Here is a 21,805-nt window from a genome sequence, read left to right as displayed (position 1 = left end):
GTACAGTATCTAGCAAGAGTGCACTAGAAAGCATGTCAGTAAAATGCTCAACAAAATGACCAGTTCACATCAGAATATACATTGTGCGTTTTATTTAATATATAAAAACTAAACTGAGATCAACCAGTTTAATGGATGGAGCGTTATGACTGACAGTTAATGTGTTCATTGTCAACGAAGGTGTCTTGCATCTGATATACACAAACAGGCCAGACGTCAGACTCAAAGGTATTGTACTCCTCAAAAGACCACGTTTTACAGTAAATGCACAAGACCCTGCAATTTATATTCACCTCAACAATCGCTGACAAAGAAAATACAACAAAGTTCACAACCTCAAAGCACAAATACTGTTTCACATTTATCAGACGTATCAAGATGCTCTCCTCGGGGTAACCATGACTACCATCCCATAATGCCCTACTACACCATGATGATGTTTCATCATAGGCTGCATGACATCACCAAATCTTATGAGAACAGACACAAACATGTAGAGCTTCTGAGCCTCTCACTTCAATTTTTATCACAATATTCCAGGAGGAAGTTCCCCTTCGAGAAAATATCACATGAAAAATATTACAGTTCACCTCTTAAAATAGAGAATGCCCTCGAACAACAATCGTCACTTCTGGTTATGCATAATGTACAACAAAGCATATGGGATATCATTTTAGTACCCTGCTACCATGTGAAATTACCTTAAGTTAATGAGGGTTGATGGAGATGGACACGATCAACGGCTGACTGGTTTTTATCAATGACAGGCATCACACACACAGAGACAGAGACAGAGCGCGAACTGAACACTAGTCATTTTAGGAAAGCAACATCTGTGAGTTAACGATAATTGAGTACAAGGCAAATCCATAAATTATCATCTTACGATCACTGATGACATTCTTTTATATTCATTGTGCAACAAATTCAAAATCAACACACCAATTCCCATAATAAAGCAGATTTGGGCCCTTGAGGACTACAGTTGGGTATCCCTGGGGAGGGGGAGGGGGCGTTTCCCCTTTCACAGAGGGGCACATGGGCGGTGGTAGTGAAATAAGACTTTATTTGGGTTATGGGTTATTTCCACGGTCGGCTGCTCTGGGATCTGGCGGTTTCAGAGCCGGCTAGAGAGGAAGTGCGTAGACTCCGAGCGCTGGACGCTTTGGACTGGGCACTGCTGGTGGACATGCGGCTGCTGAACCGGCCTAGAAAACGCACACACAAAGACAGTCATACATCTATAAAAAGTAACAAGCTTTCAGGAAATTATTCTCCACGTCATTGTCAAGGGTGGCCAACCCTTTGAGCTAATGGGGTGTTTAGGGCTAGAACAAACACCTGAACACCCCAGCTGGCTCCAGGCATAAGCGGTTGCTTAGGAATAGTAGAATACACCAGGTGCAATTTTGGAATGTGTTTGTGCATCATACAGCAGTTTTTCTTGTTATGTCAGTCACTGACAGTCACTAAATTAGCCAATTTTTAGATTGGTAGTTAGTCTAGTCAGCTATCTAAACGTATTCATGGCTGAATACCAACCGGGCACACAGGGCAGTGCCCTGACCTCAGGGGCCCCCTGTTGATTTTGTTAGTCATTGTCATTCATATACCATATTACATGGCATAAGTTATGGCAAAATGTGTAGAATTGCAGGAAATTTGCTTCAAAACTACAGACACTTCTCTACCCCAGGACAAAATGGATAGAAATACAGCACATTTCCTGCAAAACTAACTTTTTTCTCTCTGCCCAATGGCTAAATGTGTAGAATTGCAGGAAATTATCTTTAAATTGTACATTTTTATTCACCATCAAGAGGGGGGCCACTAAAATGTTGCACACGGTGTGTGTGGGAGGGGGGGGGGCTACCAAAAGTCCATCCCAGCTGTTTGCTTTTTCTACATGTTATCACCATCTACTGGTAGGTTGTTGTTACTACCCAAAGCAACAGATCAGGGAGTGATGCTTTCCTGTTGGAGTCAGTTAGCTGTTGGCATAGCCTTCCCGTTGGAGTCTAAACAGGCTTTTCTGTGAGCCTGTTAGCTGTTAAATGTGCCTTACTGTTGGTGTCCGAGGGAACGAGCATCTCCTCCAAGTGTGCCTGGATGTTGGCCATGTCGTCTGAGGTGAACCTCCACTTCCTATCGGCTGGCATGAAAACCTGTCTGTGGGTGTAGCACTTCCTGCCCGATGTCGCCTTGGGAGATGGGAGGCACGACGCCGGGATGGTGCCTGTTGTCATCCCCTCTGGAAACTTCTGCGCAATCACCTTCAGGCCTGGGGGGGTGGAGTGTGACATTACACTGATTCCAAAGCTTCCACTTGAGCCATTACTTGCCTACAATACATCATCAACTGACCTCCAGATAGCATGAAGAGGTTCTGGAAGCCCCGCTCACACATGGCAGTGGCTGCCTGGGCAGCTATCCTCTCATCCTCATCATATACTATGATGATCTTACCAGAAACATTTTTCTACATCAAGTCAAGATTAATGGACCACAGTACAACAGTGAGGCAAACAAATGGATATTCAAACATGTACAGTATATGGATAGTTTACTAGTGTGTTTTGGCCCATTTCAGATTGCCTGGTAATGTGAGTTATGGAATAATAATACAGTTATTTGTTTTGGTGGAAGGATACATAATCCAGCACCTCCTTGGTGTAGGGATTCATTGTTCTTGAGAGGGTTGCGATGGGGTAACTGTATGCTGAGGAAAATAAATGTGAGATGTCACAAATACGTACAATATTACATTGGGGTGAAAAGCCCCCTAAAAAAAATACCATCAAGGACAAACAGTTAATATCCAGTCCTATAAGTTTCATAACTACTGCCATCATTTGCTACTCTGGTTACAAAGTTCTGGCCAATATAATTTCAATTCTAAAGATGATATTATGAAATGGCAATCCTGATGATGGCTATCATTTTCATGTGATCAGATATACTATGCATTTACAAAGCCCCTGGTGGGGTAAGGCTCAGAATTCTATTAATTATATTTAGTGTCTGAAATCTATTTATTCTATGTCTGGAATTAGAATTCTATTCATTGTACTTCTATGGTCCCCCTACCGCTGATGATGTGACACTGGTCGTACTGCTCTCTGTCCCTGACGTCCAGCAGCAGGTAGGGGCAGTCTGGGTAGGGTCCATCTGGAAGCCGAGGGCTGGACACAGTTGTCAGAGTCACTGTATTCTGACCGTTCTTATCCAGATCCAGCTCTCCCACCCCGCTTATTACACTGTAGTGAGAGTCAAAAGTGACAGGGTATACACGGGTCAGGGACACTTTTTCTGTATGCGAAAAAACACCAAACCTTCCAACTCAAAATATTGTGAGAATGACATAACTTTCATTCTATAATGTCTGTGACATTGAATCATCAGTTACATTATTCCAAATGGAACTGAGCTCAACTCTGTACAATCCCAGCTCTGTCACTTTAGCCAGGCTGTGGAGGTTTAGCTTGCCAGTGAAGGTGATCTAATGCCATGGTTTTAGGGAGGCCCCAGGGATGCGATAGAGTTACAACCTTCTGTTCTAGTGAGGGGGCAACGGAGCTTGGACCCTAGGGAAAAAGCTGCTATCAAATATCGTAGACAATGAAGGGGTAAGGAGGGTTGTCGAGGGGGAGAGAACTCTGCTGGGATATTCAGATAGATGTGTGGGTTGAATGCTGAGAGGGATACAGCTGTGCCTGGGGTTATGGGTTGTGGTTACGTATGTGGGCTTTGAGTGAGAGTACACATCAGTGGAGGTCATTGAGAACAGGTGTGTGTCGTTGGTAGGGAAAATGGAAAATCCTGGTGTGTGTGTGATGCTGTTCAAAGTGGGGTGCGGGAGTTACCTTTGAAGTGTCGACCTGGGGGAGTAGCCAGCGTCCCCTGCGTCATTGTTGTTGTCGAAGAACTGAGCGGGTGTGGGCGTAGGCAGGGGGGAACCGTTGGTCTGCTCAGACAGACGCTCCATGTCAGCTTCAGGTGGAAATAAAGCATAGAGAAGTTGCTGTACAGTTACAGTACTGCCTCTATGTTCATTAAAATCCACGTTTAAGGCAACTGCAGAAAGGTCCTAAAAATTGTCAAAGAATCCAGCCACCCAAGTCATAGACTGTTCTCTCTGCTACCGCATAGCAAGCGGTACCAGTGCACCAAGTCTGGAACCCAAAGGACCCCGAACAGCTTCTACCCCCAAATAAGACTGCTAAACCAGACTGCGAAACCAGACTGCTAAAGAGCTAATCAAATGGTTACCCGCTGCTACTACTGTCTATTATCTATCCTGTTGCCTAGTCATTTTAACCCTACCTATATGCGCATAGCTATTACTAGTACCTTGACTTGGTACTAGTACACCCTGTATATAGCCATGTTACTCATTATTCACTGTGTATTTATTCCTCGTGTCAACATTTCCATTTTATATATTTAACTCTGCATTGTTGAAAAAGGACACGCAAGTAAGCATTTCACTGTTAGTCTACACCTGTTGTTAACCAAGAACATTTTGATTTGACAGGAATTCTCAGTTAAAACGTAAACTGGGGCTCCAGATCAAATCGATAATGGTACAAAACATCAATAGTGTCAAAAAACAAATCTTCTTACCTTCCAGCCTTGGTGTTTCGCCATCACTCACACTTTCATTCAGGTCTGAAACCGATGCTACCTGAATTACCTGATTTAAAAAAAAAAAGATAAGATAAACGAGTGATTGAATAACATGTAGGCTACTTCCACAAAAACAAAAAAGCAGATGCAACTGAGAATAAAAAACATGTCTTTGCCATCACTGACGTAATAATGTTTCACTCACCAACTGTGCAAATGTTGTAACTTTAAGCCTTTTGAAGAGTTCATCCTTTCTGTACCTGTAATCTAATGAAATACATTTTCAGTTTCTCTCAAAATAATGACAGCAAAAGACATGGAGAAACCTTGAGGATGTTCTCTTACAACTATCCTACAAGTACCAAGTCAATCTCAGGCCCTTCACCAGTATTCTCTCTTACAACTATCCTACAAGTACCAAGTCAATCTCACCTGGGTCATGCACATCAATCCTTTGCTCATCCTCCCCTTGTCCCAACATATCACTAAATCTCAACTCCACTGTGCCCATCTCCATAACATTACAGCTCTGGGGGAGATGGTAAGACACCTGTGCTCAATACTGGCTGCTCAGCCCTCTTTTAACATTGGCCAAAGTGTGACCCAAAGTGTGACTTGACTATCACACCATCCTCTGTCTCTGTTGGCACCCGCACAATGTAGCCTGATACCTCCTACATCAGCCCTGACAGAGAAATGATTGTGAACAACACAAATCGCCCACTGCCGAATGAAGGAATCAGTGTTGCTTATCCCTGAGAAATCAGAAAAGCCAGAAACAAAATGGCCACAACAGACAACGTGCTTATTCTCTCAGATAGCCCCGGTTACCAGGTTGTAAAATATCGGCAGTACATGGCTTCCCCTGGTTAACCCATGAAAGTGCATGAAGTAAAACACCAAACAGAATGTGATAGGGGACCACAACTGTTCTTTAAAGACAGAAAATGCTGAGTTGCACCCCCCCTCAACTCAAGTAGTCTAACACTGTCCACTGCTCCTTGTTTTAGTAATAGGAACAAAATGCAGGTACACCTGTTTGGAAATATTGAACTGGAGATAATTACTAATTGTGACAGTCATGTTGTAGATTTCAGCCAATACAATCCTAATGAGGCCCCATGGGCCTTGTTGAGAAATCTCACCTCTCAAGAGACCCACTGGACAAAGTAATCATTTCAATGTCTAGTTTTGATTAACATTTGATTGAGTTGTCAACTAACTTGAATTAAACGTAAAAATAACTAAACATTTCACCGTGTCATTGGATTTAGTTTAAAAGTTGGCTGTAAAAAAGACAACTCCCTTAAGTTGATTACTTTTTGCAAATCCAAATCAGTTTCCATGTTGATTCAACATCATGACATTTAATTTTTGTTGTTGAAATAGAAACATAGAAACACAAACAGATTTTTCCCAGTGGGGAGTTGAATGGCAAAGAGTGTGGGCGGACTGGAGCTCTGACTACGTCGAGTAGCTGTCAGTTGATACTTGTAAAATCTTAAACACTTACAGTGTACCTATGTTTGTTTTGTGTAAAGTCGGGCCTTTCTTGGTTTGCTGAAATGCAAACTTTTTAATAAAACTTGTGATATACAACCATCGCCTGTTTCAACATTTCCGTTGCTCTAAAATGGCACCAAAACTTGGGATAAAAAAGTATGGATTTCCAGAAACAAAAAAAGGCCTGACTTTACTCAGGAGAAACATAGGTACACGGTAAGATTTTAAATGTTTACAAGTATCGACTGACAGCGACTCGATGTAGTTGGAGCTCCAGTCCACCTACACTTGTCGCCACTCAACTCCCTTGTACATTTTAATTTTATTTAACAATTACTAGGCAAGTCAGTTAAGAACAAATTCTTATTTACAATGACGGCCTACCCCGGCCAAACCCTCCCCTAACTCGGACAACGCTGGGCCAATTGTGCGCCGCCCTATGGGACTCCCGGTCACGGCCGGTTGTGATACAACTCGGGATCGAACCAGGGTCTGTAGTGACGCCTCTAGTACTGCAATGCAGTGCCTTAGACCGCTGCACCACTCGGGAGTTAAGATTTCTTAACCGCCCTGACCCAATCTCAAAAGTCTGTCATGAAATGTAACTTACTTTTCTTTATCTCCTCCAGCCTCTCCACATACTTCGTCAGGCTGCATCCTTTCAAATGACAACAGGTTTCACAACATTGAAGATAATGTTATGTATACATCAATACGGCCTACTGATAAATGTCAATAAGTATGATGCATCTCCCGAGTCCTTTGGCACTGGTAGCCAATGCTATAACACTTGAATAACCTGAGTTGTGGAATAATACCTGTGTCTAGCCTTGTCCTCACATGTTGATATTTGGGGTTCTGAGGTATTCTCCTTTTCATGTACTGTGAGATGGGGAATACACAAACATTTGTGATTTGCTGTGTTGTCATGGTCGCTACTTCCTTTTTTACCAAGCTGTAGAAAACATTAAGCACATTATCCATGGAGATAGGATTTCTCTAGTGAGCCTGCATAAAGGCCTAGCTAACTCTAGTTAGCAATCTGCCTCTGGACAAACCAGCCCTTTCAGCAGCTGAACTGTTCTGTCATAGTCATACCAACTATTCCTTGTTTTAGCTGTGGTCATACCCTTCCATGTTTAAGAAAGGTGTATGTCAAGTCAACCCAGGAAACTAGCTAACATTAGCTAATTAAAAAGACACGTTTTGGAAGTCTAACATGCTAACGTTAGCTAGCTACAGTAGTTAGCTAATTTGATGACGAAGATCTAACGTTATGGCAAATGATGGCAAAAATATGATGGCAAAAATAGTTACGTAACTTTTTCCTCAATCAACTAATTTAACTAGCTAATATGGTTACAAACAGCAGAAGGGGTTAACGTTACTGCTCAACAGAAACACTGTTGGCTTGGCAATACCTTGATAGCTAACAGCACCATTGACACCCACCAACCTGGGCTGTTACATGTACAACTCGCTAAAACTATAGCTAGCTATATTTACCTCCGTGTTGCCGATACTGCTCTTGGTCGACATATTTTCAAACCGAATAGAGAAAAACCAAACACAAAGTTCCAAGTTGAACAAACTTGGCGCTGATTGAGCCGAGAGCGATCATTGACCAATCAATGACGCTGTTTTAACGATGTCGGTTTCTACCGTTCCACAGTTTGATGTAGTTGCTTAGCAGCAGAATACGTTTAGCTCCTCCCTGGTTGTTGCTTTTTCTTCTCTCTTAAATCTAGAGTTGCTAGTTCTTATTACAGCTCAGTGGTTGCTAGTAGCAATTAACTAACAACAACGACCACTTCACTCATATTTAACTGATTTAACCAAGGCTTCTGTGGAATTGATTAAGGTTAACTGCATGAGCCAAACTCGTGTTGTATTTTGATAAAAAATGGCTGATTAGCGTATCGGCGCTCGACTAGCAAAGTCTGAGAAAGTGGGCGTGCACTATGTTTTTCATTTTGACTGGCAGACAGATGGAAGTCATGAGTTGGACGCACCAACTTTCCCCGCTAATATTTCAAAAAGCAAATGCACCGCAAATGTAAGGATTATCGTAATCAATGCATTAAATGGCATCAGTTATGGTAAGTGTGCTGCTTACTTTGGTATTATATCGGTGGTGCGAGCTAACTAAAGCTTGACTGTCCTTCTGATGAGCATGCTAGCTAGTTATCTGAAAGGTAGTTAGCTAATAGGATTTAACTAGCTGTCTAGTATCTTATCTTGGTTGTTGAATAGGCAGTATTGTCATATCAGCCGAGTTTTATCCAGAGCTTTAATTAGAAATTACCTAAAGTTACTTGCAGTAGCTAATTCATTTGGCTACCATTTCGAAAGAATACTGATTGTCTCTAATGCATAGCTAATTAAAGTTAAGTCACATTCGAAGTAGTTTCCCTAAACCTAAATCATTCAACCTAACTAGTAAATTTAGCTAACACAATTTTAGTGGTATAGTATGGCATTCAATGTTTTCTCATACTTGGCAACTTTGGCATGCCAGCCATACCTGACCCTGTGGTGAACTCTGTCATTGCAGGAGGACCCCACCCTCGAGAGACACTTCAAGGGCCACAAAGATGCTGTCACCTGTGCAGACTTCAATTCCAATCACAAACAGCTGGGTATAGATCCACAACATATCTTTACTTAGCCTACTAACCTGTCTATTTCTGCTCCCTTACCAGCTCCTTATTGAATTGTCATGTTTGGCTTCGCAATGAGTTGGCAAGAACACAGAGCTGGGACCAGGCTAGTCTTAACTATCTGGAAATATATATATATATATAATTCATTCTCATCTCATCATGTTCATTGTGTCTCCATCCATGTTCCTCTCAGCCTCAGGGTCTGCAGACAAGACCCTGATGATTTGGAATCTGAACCCTAAGGCCAGGGCGTTCCGTTTTTTTGGACACAAAGATGTCATCACAGGGGTCCAGTTCTCTCCTGTGGGAGATCTGGTCGTCTCTGCATCCCAGGACAAGACTGTACGGCTGTGGACGCCCAGCATGTGAGTGGAGAGAAGCACCTGATATCCCGGGGATCAAACTCACTATCCTGGTGTTGCAAGAGCCATGTTCTACCAACTGAGCTACAGAGGACCACACCCACACCTGGCTTTAGATGCCCCTTTCATGCAGTCTCTGACAGTTGTCATTAAGATTGCAACAACCTTTAGCTAGTGCCTAGACTAGACAACTTCATTGACATTTGAACAACCTGAGATATTGTATTCTATAACTAGTGCCTGCCTAACTTTAATGTCTCCTCGCACAGCATTGAACATTACCTGCTAGATTCACCTTAGTGCATTGCTTTTAGATGTTTGTTACCCATATTTCCCTCTCTGAGCACTTGTCTCTTTCTTTCCTGTGTGTTCTTCAGTAAAGGAGAGTCGATGGTGTTCAAAGCCCACACGGCTACAGTACGCAGTGTCAGCTTTTCTCACGACGGCCAGAGGCTAGTGACTGCGTCAGACGACAAGTCTGTCAAGGTGTGGAGTGTCCACAGACAACGTTTTGTCTACTCACTCAACCAGCACACCAACTGGGTCCGCTGCGCCAGGTACTGAACCAACAACTGTCTGTATGTGTGCGTGTTTGTGGTTGGTTTACACAATAAAGTAGGGCTATAACGATTCACCGATCTGCATCGGTCCCCGGTTCAAGATGTGAGTGAGCGCATCGGTCTGCGGGACCCCATACTGACCTAAATGTAGCATTCATCGGTCAGAAAATCAACTCAAACGTTATGAATTTCCGGTTCACTGAAGTGTTTTTAGCAGCCTCTCTGTTTAATGATGGCTGTTTAACAGTCTGATGGCCTTGAGATAGTACCTGTTTTTCAGTCTCTCTGTCCCAGCTTTGATGCACCTGTACTGACCTTGCCTTTTGGATTGTAGCGGGGTGAACAGGCAGTGGCTCGGGTGGTTGTTGTCCTTGATGATCTGTTTGGTTTTCCTGTGACATCGGGTGCGATAGGTGTCCTGGAGGGCAGGTAGTTTGCCCCTGGTGATGCGTTGTGCAGACCGCACCACCCTCTGGAGAGCCCTGCGTTTATGGGCGGTGCAGTTGCCATATCAGGCGGTGATGCAGCCTGACAGGATGCTCTCAATTGTGCATCTGTAAAAGTTTGAGGTTTTTTCGTGACAAGCCAAATGTCTTCATCCTGCTGAGGTTGAAGGGGTGCTTCTGTGCCTTCTTCACTACACCTTTCAGATTGTCTGTGAGGTGTAAGCTGAGGAACTTAACTTAACTTTACACCATCTCTGCTGCTGTCCCGTCGATGTGGATTGGGGGTGCTCCCTCTGCTGTTTTTTGAAGTCCACGATCATCTCCTTTGTTCTGTTGACATTGAGTGAGAGACAAAAAGCAAACATTGCCCCCCTCCACTAACTTTTAATGGGGTGGTAGCTGCCCAGTTTCCTTTTTGGCTCAGCTCAGGTGCCTACATACACCATATACATCAATATAATTTACACACACACAGGTGAGCTTGGAAAGATCTGCATCGATTTGTTCCTCTAATCGCAACGAATCGTTTCAAACTTGAAACGTATGGTATCGGAGCCCATGTATCTAGATGCGTCAAATCGTCTTGAAAGGGAAAGATGCACATCCCTTCCAGAAAGTCTACGTATGTAACTTTGCAAGTGATGTGGCCACACTGGGATTTGAACCCTGCAGTCCCTAAAGGGGGAAACAGATTGCACATTTTTGATATTCCAAACATGTTGCTCACCATATGTCTGCTGCAGTGGGACAACAGAGAACCATGAGAACTAGTCACGATACTCAGTCATGGTTTTAAAAGTGCTGAAAACATATTGGTTCTTTATTTAAGAAGATGGAGAACAAGCTATGAAGGACAAATACTGCGTGTTTTTGTGCAGGTACAGCCAACTAGCGCAAAATTAATATTGCAATATTGTCAAACTATATAATATACCCTCAAATAATATCCCGATATGTAACTGATTCGATTACATGTTTTCTCCTTAATCAAAACTGCGTCCAAAGATTGTTGGTCTGTCTGCGCTATAACTGTTTTGTCATTCAGGTTTTCTCCTGACAGCCGTCTAATTGCCTCCTGTGGTGACGACCGCACAGTGCGGCTGTGGGACACCTCCACCAAACAATGCATCAACTGCTTCACAGAGTATGGAGGGTAAGAAAGATACTTATTTTATATATTTGATGAAGGCCATATGAAAACCTGTCATTGTATTATTTGGCATTTGTAATAAAATAAAGTCAGTTTATATTGATGTAACATGATGACTGTCAGTCGGGGGGAGGGGAGTCTAACCACTCAAGGGTTTTCTACATGACCACATGGTGGTGCTGTTGTATTGCATTTTATATTTGGAACCACCTAACATGATTGACACCTTTGATAAGTAGTAGCCATATCCCTCCACCTTCCTAGATCAGCAACATTTGTAGACTTCAACACCAGTGGCACCTGCATAGCATCCTCAGGAGCAGACAACACGCTGAAGATCTGGGACATACGGACAAACAAACTGCTCCAGCATTACCAAGGTAACAAGCTTTTAAAAGGCTTAAGAATTCTACAGCCTGGTTGCCCAATCTTTTTCTATTTTAGAGTGTACTTTACTAGAAACACACCTGGCAACCAATCTTCCTGTAATAGAGAGGCCACGTTCAATGTCTGCACACATAAACCTCTGTCTTTGGTATCAGTCCACAGTGCAGGGATCAATTGCTTTTCCTTCCACCCGTCTGGAAACTATCTGATCAGTGGCTCCAGTGACAGCACAGTGAAGATCCTGGACTTGCTGGAGGGACGCCTCATCTACACCCTCCACGGACACAAGGTAATGCTTAGGCCACATTTAGGACCACGCTAAGGCTGTTCTTTATGCTACAGTATGTGGACACGCCCATCTGAAAAGAACAAGAAGGCCCGTACACTGTTTCTGCTCCCAATTCATCTCTTTATTTACTACGTTTCCATCTGAAACGGATCTTCATCAGGTCAAACAGACTGAGTGCTCACATCCCCAAATATACGCTTTTGACCTCACATGACCATGACGCACATGACACAGTGTGGGTGTGGAAACAATTCAATTCCCTTTTGCACATAGTCAATCTATAATTAATCACACAGGTACATATGGTCATATGGGTCCAAGTTTAAACCTAGGCAACAGTAAAAAAAACAAAAAAAAACGAGATTACCTTGGAAGCTCGATACCAGTGTACTGCTCTCAGAGCTGATGTTGTGATGAGCCTCCATGATTATGCACAGGCTTTCTCTATTTAAGAGTCCTGTTTAGAGGTCGACCGATTAATCGAAATGGCCGATTTTAATTAGGGCCGATTTCAAGTTTTCATAACAATCGGCATTTTTGGACACCGATCTTGGCCGATTACATTGCACTCCACGAGGAGACTGCTTGGCAGGCTGACTACCTGTTATGCGAGTGCAGCAAGGAGCCAATGTAAGGTGCTAGCTAGCATTAAACTTATCTTATAAAAAACAATCAATCTTAACATGATCACTAGTTAACTACACATGGTTGATATTACTAGTTTATCTAGCTTGTCCTGCATTGCATATAATCAATGCGGTGCCTGTTAATTTCTCATTGAATCACAGCCTACTTCGCCAAACGGGTGATGATTTAACAAGCACATTCGCGAAAAAAGCACTGTCGTTGCACCAATGTACCTAACCATAAACATCAACGCCTTTCTTAAAATCAATACACAAGTATATATTTTTAAACCTGCATATTTAGTTAATATTGCCTGCTAACATGAATTTCTTTTAATTAGGGAAATTGTGTCACTTGCGTTCTGTGCAACAGAGTCAGGGTATATGCAGCAGTTTGGGCTGCCTGGCTCGTTGCGAACTGTGTGAAGACCATTTCTTCCTAACAAAGACAGCCAACTTCGCCAAACGGGGGATGATTAAACAAAAGGGCATTTGCGAAAAAAACACAATCGTTGCACAAATGTACCTAACCATAAACATCAATGCCTTTCTTAAAATCAATACACAGAAGTATATTTTTTAAACCTGCATATTTAGTTAAAAGAAATGTATGTTAGCAGGCGATATTAAACTAGGGAAATTGTGTCTCTTCTCTTGTGTTCTGTGCAACAGAGTCAGGGTATATGCAACAGTTTGGGCCGCCTGGCTCGTTGCGAACTAATTTGCCAGAATTTTACGTAATTATGACATAACATTGAAGGTTGTGCAATGTAACAGCAATATTTAGACTTATGGATGCCACCCGTTAGATAAAATACGGAACGGTTCCGTATTTCACTGAAAGAATAAACGTTTATTTTCGAAATGATAGTTTCCGGATTTAACCATATTAATGACCTACGGCTCGTATTTCTTTGTGTTATTATAATTAACTGTATGTTTTGATAGAGCAGTCTGACTGAGCGATGGTAGGCAGCAGCAGGCTAGTAAGCATTCATTCAAACTGCGTTTGACAGCTGCTCTTCGCAATGCTTCAAGCATTGCGCTGTTTATGACTTCAAGCCTATCAACTCCCGAGATTAGGCTGGCAATACTGGCAGTACTTATTAGAACATCCAATAGGCAAAGGTATATGAAATAGTCCTATAATAACTACAACCTAAAACTTCCTACCTGGGAATATTGAAGACTCATGTTAAAAGGAACCACCAGCTTTCATATGTTCTCATGTTCTGAGCAAGGAACTGAAACGTTAGCTTTCTTACATGGCACATATTGCACTTTTACTCTCTTCTCCAACACTTTGTTTTTGCATTATTTAAACCAAATTCAACATGTTTCGTTATTTATTTGAGACTAAATAGATTTTATTGATATATTAAGTTAAAATAATTGTTCATTGTTCAGTCAGTATTGTTGTAATTGTCATTATTGCATATATATATATATATATATATAAAAATTTATATATATATATATATATATATATATATATATATATATATATATATATATATATATATATATATATATATAAAAAAAAGAAAATCGTCCGATTAATCGGTATCGGCTTTTTTTGGACCTCCAATCGGTATCAGCGTTGAAAAATCCTAATCGGTTGACCTCTATTCCTGTTTTTACTCCTTGTTTTCAGAGCTTATTTAGTTTTTCCTACATAGCATAGACCACAAATACACTTGATCCAGTATACAACGTTTTTTGTGGAACACGGAATGATGCCAAATATATTTGTTTATGACCAATCCTTTATGTGCATCAGTGATTTAATTAAAGTGAATTGTTTCCACACCCACCATGTGTCGTGTGTTTAATGGTCATGTGAGGTGGGACGTGAGCGCTGACCTGACGAAGATCCGCTTTGGAAACGTAGTCAGTAAAGCAGTGAATTGGGAGCGTAAACTGTGTGCAAGTCTTCCTGTTCTTTACTGGCACTGTTTATTAGCCCAGAACCTAAGGACGTACGTATGATCACAAACATTTCTATAGACATACCCATCGGAACTATAGAAATAGAATTGCTAGATTATTTTATTATTAGTAATTCTATGATCTGAACATCTGAAGCAATGCACTATCATGATCTCTAGTCTTATGTTGTAGTGTCTGTGATTTGAAGGGGTCTAGTTGTTTTGACTCTTAGGGTCCTGTCCTGACTGTGGCCTTCTCCAGGGGAGGAGACTTCTTTGCCTCAGGGGGTTGTGATGCTCAGGTGGGTGGACTAACTGTGTGTTCATGGTATGAAGGGAAGCAGATAGCTCAGTAAGGAACACCAGCAAAATATTTTTCTACATAAAATCTAAATTTGATCAGTGTTCTTATTGGAAAAATGCAGGTAGTAGATCTCTGTATGCTCCGGACTGACTACCATATTCTCCCATCGTCCGGGTTAGAGGAGGGTTTGGCCGGGGTAGGCTGTCATTGTAAATAAGAATTTGTTCTTATCTGACTTAGTTAAATAGAAAATCTACTTATTTGCAATGAAGAGCTGGTTCCCTGCCCTAATGGCTCACATCTATCAACAGTTACATTTGTCATTTAGCAGAGCCATTTACAGGAACAATCAGGGTTAAGTTCCTTGCTCAAGGGCACATCAGCATATTTTTAACCTAGTCTGCTTGGGGATTAGAACCAGCGACCTTTTGGCTCAACGACCTTCCAACACTCTTAACCGCGAGGCTACCTACCGCCCCCAGGTTTTAATGTGGAAGACCAACTTTGATTCTTTTGACTACCGTGAGGTCCTGAGCAAACACAGCCAGCGGGTCACCCCCGACCCCCCTCCTCACCTGACAGACATCTACCCCCGAGGACCTCACCTCCACTCCGCCCAGTCTGGGGCTATAGAGGTCAGAGGGCAACACAGACATAACAGCACATTAATAAACACAATCATCTTCTCACTGACTTCACATTTGATTCAGCCAATGTAAAATTCATATTCCTATAAATGCATCCATAATGCATACAGGTGGTGTTTGTATTCCTAATGCTTCACACCATTGTTCTCCTCCCTCCCCATAGATCAGTCCCATGGTGGCAGACACCCAGACCATTGCCCCAGCGGTCATAGAGGTGGGCCAGGCCCTCTACACAGCCACTACGGTAAGAACCCTTCTACCCACCAGCACTCTCTCCCTCACAGCCAATCAGCACAGTCAGATGTCATTTTCATCTATAACTGAGCTGAGTCATCTTCAGTAGGCATGAAACAAAAGGAAACGCTCCAAAACTGAGTGAAACGGGGTCTTTTCCAATAAGAAACAGTTTTAATTTTCCCTTACTGTGTGCACTAATGAACATGTCCTTGGATTGACCACCAGAATGTGTGTGTGTGTAATGGTGCGCCATCTGAGTTTCCCGGGAAGACTTCATGATGTGTAACATGTATAGTCCACCAGGTGGTGATACAGACCAGTGTTTAATTGTGTCATTGGTGACAACAGCATTATCAACACCTTCTCTGTGTGTGCTCTGTTGCAGTGCCCTGACCCACAATGCACTCAAAGGCATTCACAATACCAGGGAGCTATTTTTGGTTGACAAACAGAGCAACACTGTACTGTAGGCAGCTTGGGCTTCTCTGTGGTTGTAGAAGAACAAAGTAATATGTAGTTTATTCATTCATGAGTTTGTTCATGTGCGCATTCATATCAGATAGGCCTAAATGGGTGCGCTGCGGACAGACAGTTTGACATGGCATTGTTGGTAGCATCCAGCGTCTTTGTAGATGGTGTGTTGAGTTAATGTTATCACAGTACATGATGTGGGAACAACATGCCTACTGAATATGCAGATCCCATTCAGCCATGTAGGCAGCAAAGAGCTTCTTCTCTCTCTTCTTCTCTAAAAAGTACAGTCTGGCTGCATGTACTATCCTCCTTTTCCTCTCTGTCTGGCGCTCTCTGTCTGGCGCTCTCTGTCTGGCGCTCTCTGTCTGGCGCTCTCTGTCTGGCGCTCTCTCGCTGTGTCGCTCTGGCTCGCTCTCTGTGTCGCTCGCTCTGTCTGGCTTGCTCTCTCCGTGTGTGAGGTTGGCTTGGCTTCCTGTGTGAGTCGCCAGAGCGTCGCTGAGTGGATGCCAGCAGAGAGAGGGAGAGAAAGTGAAGCAGTGAGAGTAAAGCATCTCCCAGACTAACACACACACACACACACTCTGTTAGCTAACAGAGGCCTGTACTGAATGAAAGGACTAGGGTGGTTCACCCCCTGGTCCTTCCCTGTCAGCTCCCATCACCGGGGAGGACTACTAGATATCCTCCAAACCCACACAGTATCTTCCTGCCCTGGGTTAGTGTTTCCTAATGTTGCTTCCTTAACAAGCGTAGTGAGGGAGGGTGGGGCTGAATTCTGCTTGGAGGGGGTCTTTACCCACTGACAGTCATTATTTCAGGGTGATTCCGTCTGTGTGAGTATGCTTTTATATGTTATAGGCTGTTTGTGCGTATGCATGTGTTTATGTATTGGAGACTTTTGTGTGTGTGTATGTAGGCTTTCATAAGTGTGTGGCGGGGTACAGTGTGCCTATGCCGATGAGGCTACATGCCAATGTTATGTATGCTTCCGTGCGTAAATCTACAGTTGACAGTGCATGTCAAAGCAAAAACAAAGCCATGAGGTCGAAGGAATCGTCCGTAGAGCTCAGAGACAGAATTGTGTCGAGGCACACCTCTGTGGAAGGGTACCCAAACATTTCTGCAGCATTGAAGGTCCCCAAGAACACAGTGGCCTCCATCATTCTTAAATGGAAGAAGTTTGGAACCACCAAGACTCTTCCTAGAGCTGGCTGCCCGGCCAAACTGAGCAATCAGGGGAGAAGGGCCTTGGTGAGGGAGGTGACTAAGAGCCCGATGGTCACTCAGACAGAGCTCCAGAGTTCCTCTGTGGAGATGGGAGAACCTTCCAGAAGGACAAACATCTCTGCAGTACTCCACAAATCAGGCCTTTATGGTAGAGGCCAGATGGAAGCCACTCCTCTGTAAAAGGCACATGACAGCCCACTTGGAGTTTGCCAAAAGGCACCTAAAGGACTCCCAGACCATGAGAAACAAGATTCTCAGGTCTGATGAAACCAAGATGTGACTCTTTGGCATGAATGCCAAGTGTCATGTCTGGAGAAAACCTGGTACCATCCCTACGGTGACGCGTGGTGGCAGCATCAGGCTGTGGGGATGTATTTCAGCGGCAGGGTCTCGGAGACTAGTCAGGATCGAGGGAAAGATGAACGGAGCAAAGTACAGAGATCCTTGATGAAAACCTGCCCCAAAGCGCTCAGATTGAGGGGGAAAAATAAGTATGTATGTATGTATGTACAGTTCAAGTCAGATTTACACTTATGTTGGAGTCATTAAAACTCGTTTTTCAACCACTCCACAAATTTCTTGTTAACAAACTATAGTGTTTGCAAGTCGGTTAGGACATCTACTTTGCATGACAAGTCATTTTTCCAACAATTGTTAACAGACAGATTATTTCACTTATAATTCACTGTATCACAATTCCAGTAGGAAGTTTAATACACTAAATTGACTGTGCCTTTTAAACAGCTTGGAAAATGACAGAAAAGGATGTCATGGCTTTAGAAGCTTTCTGATAGGCTAATTGACATCAGTTGAGTCAATTGGAGGTGTAGCTGTGGATGTATTTCTAGGCCTACCTTCAAACTCAGTGCCTCTTTGCTTGACATCATGGGAAAATCAAAAGAAATTAGCCAAGACCTCAGCAAAAAATTGTAGACCCCCACAAGTCTGGTTCATCCTTGGGAGCAATTTCCTGACGCCTGAAGGTACCACATTCATCTGTACAAACAATAGTACGCAAGTATAAACACCATGGGACCACGCAGCCGTCATACCGCTCAGGAAGGAGACGCTTTTCTGTCTCCTAGAGATGAATGTACTTTGGTGTGAAAAGTGCAAATCAATCCCAGAACAGCAAAGGACCTTGTGAAGATGCTGGAGGAAACGGGTACAAAAGTATCTATATCCACATTAAAACCAGTCCTATATCGACATAACCTGAAAGGCCGCTCATCAAGGAAGAAGCCACTGCCTCATAAACGCCATAAAGCCAGACTACAGTTTGCAACTGCACATGGGGACAAAGATTGTACTTTTTGGAGAAATGTCATCTGGTCTGATGAAACAAAAATGGAACCGTTTGGCCATAATGACCATCATTATGTTTGGAGGAAAAAGGGGGAGGCTTGCAAGCCGAAGATCCCAACTGTGAAGCACTGGGGTGGCAGCATCATGTTGTGGGGGTGCTTTGCTGCAGGAGGGACTGGTGCACTTCACAAAATAGATGGCATCACGAGGCAGGAAAATTATGTGGATATATTGACGCAACATCTCAAGACATTAGTCAGGAAGTTAAAGCTTGGTCGCAAATGGGTCTTCCAAATGGACAATGACCCCAAGTATACTTCCAAAGTTGTGGCAAAATGGCTTAAGGACAACAAAGTCAAGGTATTGGAGTGGCCATCACAAAGCCCTGACCTTAATCCTATAGAAAATTTGTAGGCAGAACTGAACAAGTGTGTGCGAGCAAGGAGGCCTATAAACCTGACTCAGTTACACCAGCTCTGTAAGGAGGAATAGGACAACATTCACCCAATTTATTGTGGAAGGCTACCTGAAACGGTTGACCCAAGTTAAACAATTTTAAAGGCAATGCTACCAAATACCAATTGAGTGTATGTAAGCGTCTGACCCACTGGGAATGTGATGAAAGAAATAAAATCTGAAAGAAATCATTCTCTCTCCTATTTTTCAGACATTTCACATTCTTAAAATAGTGGTGATCCTAATTGACCTAAGACAGGGAATTTTTACTAGGATTAAATGTCAGGAATTGTGAAACTGAGTTTACATACACCTTAGCCAAATACATTTAAACTTCCAACGTCAACTGTGTGTAATCCATTTTAGAATAAGGCTGTAACAAACCAATGTTTTAAAGTCAAGTGGTCTGAATACTTTCTGAATGTGAGATTTTTTTATTTAACTAGGCAAGTCAGTTAAGAACATATTCTTATTGACAGTGACGGCCTACACTGGCCACACCCGGATGACCCTGGGCCAACTGTGTGCCGCCCTATGGGATTCCCAATCACGGCCGGTTGTGATAGTCTGGATTTGAACCAGGGTTTCTGCTGTGCCACTCGGAAGCCCAGTGTGTGTGTGTTGGGGTTGACTCAAAGGCAAATGGTGCATTCATGTTTTTCCCCTGCTCTGCTCTGTCCCTCGCTTGCCTGTGTCATCTCACTCCGCATCCTCTCTGGGTTAGTGGCTGAGACAATGGGAGTGTACCTTGAGTGTCAACTGAATTTGCGTTCAATTGAAATCACATCAACTGAACTACATGAAGTAGGCAGGTGTGAAATTAGTCCAGAGCAAATGGCAATATGATGTAATACAATTTGTTTTCTTTTGTCATGCTACCGTGTAAACAAGAATCTGCCAGCACCAAAGCTTCCGTCCTGTGCAGTAGGAACAGGAAATACAGGATATTGGATGGCCCAGAGGTGTGGATACCAGATTTAAGTGCTGTGGATAGAAGAGCACGAGTGACCAGACATGATGGAAGTGGCTAAAGATAGACACACACACACACACACACACACACACACAGTCCCCAGGGGAGCCAGGGTCACTTTCCACCAGGAGAGGAGAGCTGGCAGAGATTTCTGCCTAACCGCGTGAGAGTGAACTCCACGTACAGAGAAATACACTGAGGGATGTGTACCAAACTACTATAGGCCCTAAAAAAATAAATATCTATCACGATAAATTGACTCAATTATCATGACAACATTAGTGTGCACCAGTTCACTTTTTTGTTAACCTTGAAACTACTGCTTTCAATGTTTTAGCTATCAATTGTCTTGTTCTAATGGCCCATATTGTCCAAGCTCTATCTTAGACTTCCTCTTAACCGCCTGGGAGTGAACACTATGCTTAAAATAAATATTCTGTGTATGTTCTATGCACTTAAAAGGCTTCTGATGTGCCAACATGAACATGATTTCTCTAAATGAATGCTCCGTCTTTTCAGGTCCTGTAAAGATATTGATCGAATGAACCATCTCTCCTCTGAGTAACACAAAGGCCTGCATATCGACATTGTCCTTTTTGCTGTTATGTGATGTACTTATTGTGGAGGTGGTGTTCCTGTAACTGAGATGTTTACGCAACATTTCCCAACTAGTCAATCGTCTGGTGATGGAGGGGACAAAACGGAAAACATCGCAAGACACTGTATACATCTGCTATTCCTCTATCGGCCCTCTCCCTCCAAGCAGCCCTCACTGCAGTCGCTGTGGCGTTGGCATCATGTGAGTGGCCAAACATGATCTCACTCATCAAAGATACAAGCGGGGCAAGCCTGATCACTAATTTAGTAGGGTTTTCTCGGTCTCTCCTTCCCTCCCTCACTCAGTCTCTCTTCCTCATCTCCCCCTTATGCAGTGAGCACTCGGACTCAGGCAGGCTGTTGCTTGAGGGCTGTGCTGCTGCCTTGGACTGCCGAAGGCTGGCCCACTTATGAGGCAGGATTAGGTGGCTGCACATGGCGGCAGATTGACAAGGTCGGCATTTTCTGAGCTAAACTGACAAAGACCCATCTCCAACAACACAGAAAACCTCACATAATTCTGCCCAAATACAATGACAATTTCTCTCAACCAGTGGCATATGGGCTTTTTAGGTGAGCGCTGATGGCGCCCTATGATAAGCTGTGCCCACTTGTCAAAGGCAGGGGCGCAAAATATTTATCTTGTCGAATCCAAGCACGCCTCTCCGAGGTACTGTTGGAGATACGAATCGCTGCGGCACTCCAACATTTAGTCTGAAAAGTAATCTAAGGTAAATCATGTAGCAGATATAGGGTATAGTAGAAAGAGTGTGTGGCCTTTTCTGTAGTCTACAGGCTGGAGATAAAATCTATGACAATATAATGAGACAGATACTTTTTACCTAACTTCTCAGATCAAATAGCCTAACCTAAATGGTCGCCCAATCAAATAAAAAAATGCACCGACATGTTAACAAACATACACTATATATACAAAAGCATGTGGACACCCCTTCAAATTAGTGGATTTGCTCATTTTAGCCACACCAGTGTATAAAATCGAGCACACAGCCATGCAGTCTTCATAGACAAACATTGGCAGTAG

At 43.0% G+C, this 21,805-nt stretch overlaps 2 protein-coding genes across 3 annotated transcripts in view; one reads left to right on the top strand and one right to left on the bottom strand.

The window, feature by feature from the left end:
- Positions 1 to 75: 75 nt before the first annotated feature.
- cep41 (centrosomal protein 41) lies at positions 76 to 8,009 on the bottom strand. 2 transcript variants are annotated; one of them, XM_055933437.1, is made up of 11 exons: positions 7,636 to 8,009; positions 6,948 to 7,011; positions 6,740 to 6,787; positions 4,832 to 4,893; positions 4,624 to 4,693; positions 3,864 to 3,990; positions 3,088 to 3,257; positions 2,652 to 2,719; positions 2,365 to 2,479; positions 2,066 to 2,281; positions 76 to 1,208 (listed from the first exon to the last, which is right to left on the bottom strand). In XM_055933437.1, exons 1-11 carry the CDS (start codon positions 7,666 to 7,668, stop codon positions 1,081 to 1,083), a joined length of 1,101 nt encoding a protein of 366 aa, XP_055789412.1. In that variant the 5' UTR covers positions 7,669 to 8,009; the 3' UTR covers positions 76 to 1,080. The 2 variants fall into 2 exon arrangements, with proteins under 2 accessions (XP_055789412.1, XP_055789411.1); XM_055933436.1 differs by lacking the exon at positions 7,636 to 8,009 and having other exon boundaries at positions 6,948 to 7,074.
- Positions 8,010 to 8,026: 17 nt separating this feature from the next.
- Positions 8,027 to 21,805, top strand: part of poc1b (POC1 centriolar protein B) — a 52,789-nt gene continuing 39,010 nt past the window's right edge. The window contains exons 1-10 of the mRNA XM_055933435.1: positions 8,027 to 8,228; positions 8,684 to 8,768; positions 8,986 to 9,157; positions 9,532 to 9,711; positions 11,206 to 11,313; positions 11,575 to 11,690; positions 11,853 to 11,986; positions 14,774 to 14,842; positions 15,327 to 15,479; positions 15,655 to 15,735. Coding sequence (XP_055789410.1) covers positions 8,214 to 8,228; positions 8,684 to 8,768; positions 8,986 to 9,157; positions 9,532 to 9,711; positions 11,206 to 11,313; positions 11,575 to 11,690; positions 11,853 to 11,986; positions 14,774 to 14,842; positions 15,327 to 15,479; positions 15,655 to 15,735 — 1,113 coding nt within the window. The 5' untranslated portion in view covers positions 8,027 to 8,213. The remainder of the gene's footprint in view (positions 8,229 to 8,683; positions 8,769 to 8,985; positions 9,158 to 9,531; positions 9,712 to 11,205; positions 11,314 to 11,574; positions 11,691 to 11,852; positions 11,987 to 14,773; positions 14,843 to 15,326; positions 15,480 to 15,654; positions 15,736 to 21,805) is intronic.

Source organism: Salvelinus fontinalis, chromosome 9, assembly GCF_029448725.1.
Source record: "Salvelinus fontinalis isolate EN_2023a chromosome 9, ASM2944872v1, whole genome shotgun sequence".
Lineage (NCBI taxonomy): Eukaryota > Metazoa > Chordata > Actinopteri > Salmoniformes > Salmonidae > Salvelinus > Salvelinus fontinalis.
The sequence above is the reverse complement of the archived record's forward strand: the minus strand, read 5'-3'. Positions and strand labels throughout refer to the sequence as shown.